General features: G+C 45.8%; 1 protein-coding gene and 1 pseudogene across 1 annotated transcript in view; both read left to right on the top strand.

Annotated features, from left to right (window-relative positions):
* The window catches only part of ARHGDIB (Rho GDP dissociation inhibitor (GDI) beta), an 11,469-nt gene extending 10,455 nt beyond the window's left edge, over window positions 1-1,014 (top strand). Inside the window, exon 5 of the mRNA XM_008582380.1 lies at window positions 323-1,014. Coding sequence (XP_008580602.1) covers window positions 323-522 — 200 coding nt within the window. The 3' untranslated portion in view covers window positions 523-1,014. The remainder of the gene's footprint in view (window positions 1-322) is intronic.
* A 368-nt stretch (window positions 1,015-1,382) lies between these two features.
* Window positions 1,383-3,283, top strand: LOC103598387 (annotated as a pseudogene).
* The last annotated feature ends 61 nt before the right edge of the window (window positions 3,284-3,344 follow it).

Here is a 3,344-nt window from a genome sequence, read left to right as displayed (position 1 = left end):
GGCACTGGTTCCCCAAATTTCCTGATACTCAGAATCAGCCTTGGTGCTTTTAAAATGCAGTGATCCTTGGACCCTACAGCAGGCTACTGAGTCATAGCCTTTGGGAGTGGGGTAAAGGAAATGGATCGTTAAAAAGCACTCCAATAAAAAAATTTTTTAAAGAAGAAAAAAAAAAGTCCCAGATAAGTCTGATGTTTAGCCAGGCTTGGAAACTATTATTCTTGGCTTTGGTCACTGTAAGCTGTGTTCCAAATTCTCAGGTTTGCAGTGTGTATTTTTTCTCTATCAGACTTCACCCTAATGAACTTTCCTTTCTTCCTAGTGGATAAAGCAACATTTATGGTTGGCAGCTACGGGCCCCGGCCAGAGGAGTATGAATTCCTAACTCCCATTGAGGAGGCTCCCAAGGGCATGCTGGCCCGGGGCACATACCACAACAAGTCCTTCTTTACCGACGATGACAAGCATGACCACCTCACCTGGGAGTGGAACCTGTCCATTAAGAAGGAGTGGACGGAATGAGTGCGCCTGCCCGAACCTTTCCCCACCCTTGCCCCCTGGAAAATTCCTCCCAGCCACATTCGTCACCCTGTCCCTCTCCCTGTTCACAGCAGGGCCTCTCCTCCAATGCTCCCCACATTTCCTTAGTGATGCATCTTATCCCGCCTTCTCTCTCCAAGTGGTCCCCAGCACAAGAGGCTTAAAATCCAGGCTTTAACCCTGCCTGCTCCCTCTGATCCTCCATCAGGGGCAGATCTTCCAAGTTCTCCATTACACAGTCATTTCGTGTTTCCCTCTCTAATTCCCATGTGAGCAACTGGAGGCCGGGGAATGGGCAAACTATCACTAACAGCCCTTTTGCCTTCAGTTCCAGACGTTCGTTCCCATCCCTGGATTCTCTGGTGGTTCCTGCTGGCTCGATGAATCCCTAGTCACTTCCCCTGCTGGTTCTGTGGGAGACGCTGTAAACAACACGAAAGACTAACACAATAAAGCAACAACTGTATGTCCTGACTGAGACCCTCATTTCCTTGCTTTCTTCCTTCGAACAAGTATGATAACCAGAGGGTTCCCTTAGAGGGAGTGGGGGTGGGGAGACACGGTAGAGGGGGGGTTGACATCACTGGGATCAGATTGGTCCCCCTGTTGCTGAGCAATGGGCAATGAGCACTCAGAATACAGACAGTGGAAAATCTAAATGTAATTTCTTTTATATAGTATTTTCATGTGGAAGCTTCTCCTAAGCTTGAGACCTATAAATTCCACTGCCTGTGGGAATCTCGTCTTGGATTTCCCACAGGCACTTGTGGGCCAGTCCAACGTTGTCCCTCTCCTGCTTAAGACCATTCAGTGGATTCCCATCACCTACAGAATAAAATCAATGGGCGGTGGCCATCGCCTCAGTGGTGGAGTACAAGGGCCTCTAGGCTGGCTACTACTGCAGCGAATGCAGCTCCCAGCAGGGCAAGATGTCCTGCAACATGTGGCCACATTCCATGACAGTACAGGATTATCAGGATCTTACAGACTGAGGATGGCGAAGAAGTAGGAAATACGTGTACAAACCTGTCGTGACTCAAACATGCTGTCCTCAGTACTCAATAAGGTTCTGACCTTTACAGTTTCAGCCATCAAAATCTCACAAGAAGGTTTTGAAAAAAAAGTTGAAATTTCTGGCTAAAGGGGAAATTTCCAAAGGAAATTGTGAGGATGAGCCCATGGATTCCACAAAGGCTCATGGCATTGCAGGTGACTTTGCATTAATAAATAAATTGGATATACAGTGTGATCTTAAAAAACTCAATGATGACCTCAAAGAGAACTTAGAGAGTGAAGAGAAGAAGAAGGGAAAAAACTCAAAGAGAGAAGAATCTAATGAATTGATTCAGACACAAGATATAGAAGAGAAGCTGGGCTCTGGGAACCTCCATGTTCCATTAAAGTTCTTACAGTTCCTGAGCCCGACAAAGGGGCTGATTTCAGTAAGCCTCCATGTCGAAAGGAAAAGGAAATCCAGAGAGAAAGGAAAAAGTTAAAGCTTTTGCAGCAAAATACAGCTGGAGAACTTGAGGATTTCCATGCTCAAGGTCACTCACGTCTTTGTTCCCACCAAAGGCTAAATTCAACCAGTCCAAATCATTTGAAGGTTTAATTTTTTTTTTTTATTAAAAGATGACCGGTAAGGGGATCTTAACCCTTGACTTGGTGTTGTCAGCACCACACTCACCCAGTGAGCTAACCGGCCATCCCTATATGGGATCCGAACCCGGGGCCTTGGTGTTATCAGCACCGCACTCTCCCGAGTGAGCCACGGGCCAGCCCAGAAGGTTTAATTTTTGAATCTTTACCAGAGAATGCATCCCACAAGTTAGAGGTGAGGGTGGTGAGATCATCTCCACCAAGTTCTCAGTTCAAAGCCACATTTCGGGAGTCTTACCAGATCTGTAAGTAATGCCAGAGGGTTATTCACAAGGACACACTTGATAAACCAGCTGTGAGCCAGTCCACAGGATTCCTTTGCAGTTCACCTTTGGAGGCAGAGAATCCCCCTAATGGTCTAGACTGTGGCTGTGGCTCCTTCCATCAGCAGTACTGGTTTGAAGGAAAGACCATTGCTGTAGGGGTGATTGACATCCTTCCATACTGTGTATCGTCTGTGTATTTGTACTTCAATCCTGATTATTCATGTCTGTCTTTGGGCGTCTACTCTACATTATGAGAAATCGCTTTTACTAGGAGACTTTATGAGAAAATATCTCAACTCAGCTATTAATAAATGAGTGTCTACACCCATTCATGTCCCGAGTTGAAATATAAGGGTCAGTATAGACCTTCTGGTTTGTTGTGTCTTGAGGCACATGTTTGGATATCCACTGAGCAGTGCCTGCCTTCACTTGAAAACCCCCAGTACTGCTGTTTCAACCAGAACACAGAAGCAGTGGACAAAGGTCACCGTAAGGAACCTGAGCGACTGCAGGTGTTTCACAAGAACGTCATCATGCCTTGTGGTGTTTATAGGAAGCACCAGAGAGACCCAAGTAATGAGGCCACTGTGCTGCAGTACTCAAGTCTGGTGGTTACAGTTCCTGAGCCCGACAAAGGGGCTGATTTCAGTAAGCCTCCATGTCGAAAGGAAAAGGAAATCCAGAGAGAAAGGAAAAAGTTAAAGCTTTTGCAGCAAAATACAGCTGGAGAACTTGAGGATTTCCATGCTCAAGGTCACTCACGTCTTTGTTCCCACCAAAGGCTAAATTCAACCAGTCCAAATCATTTGAAGGTTTAATTTTTTTTTTTTATTAAAAGATGACCGGTAAGGGGATCTTAACCCTTGACTTGGTGTTGTC

The sequence above is a fragment of the Galeopterus variegatus genome, unplaced genomic scaffold (genome assembly GCF_000696425.1).
Source record: "Galeopterus variegatus unplaced genomic scaffold, G_variegatus-3.0.2 Scaffold2594, whole genome shotgun sequence".
NCBI lineage: Eukaryota > Metazoa > Chordata > Mammalia > Dermoptera > Cynocephalidae > Galeopterus > Galeopterus variegatus.
This window is presented reverse-complemented; position numbering and strand designations above follow the sequence as displayed.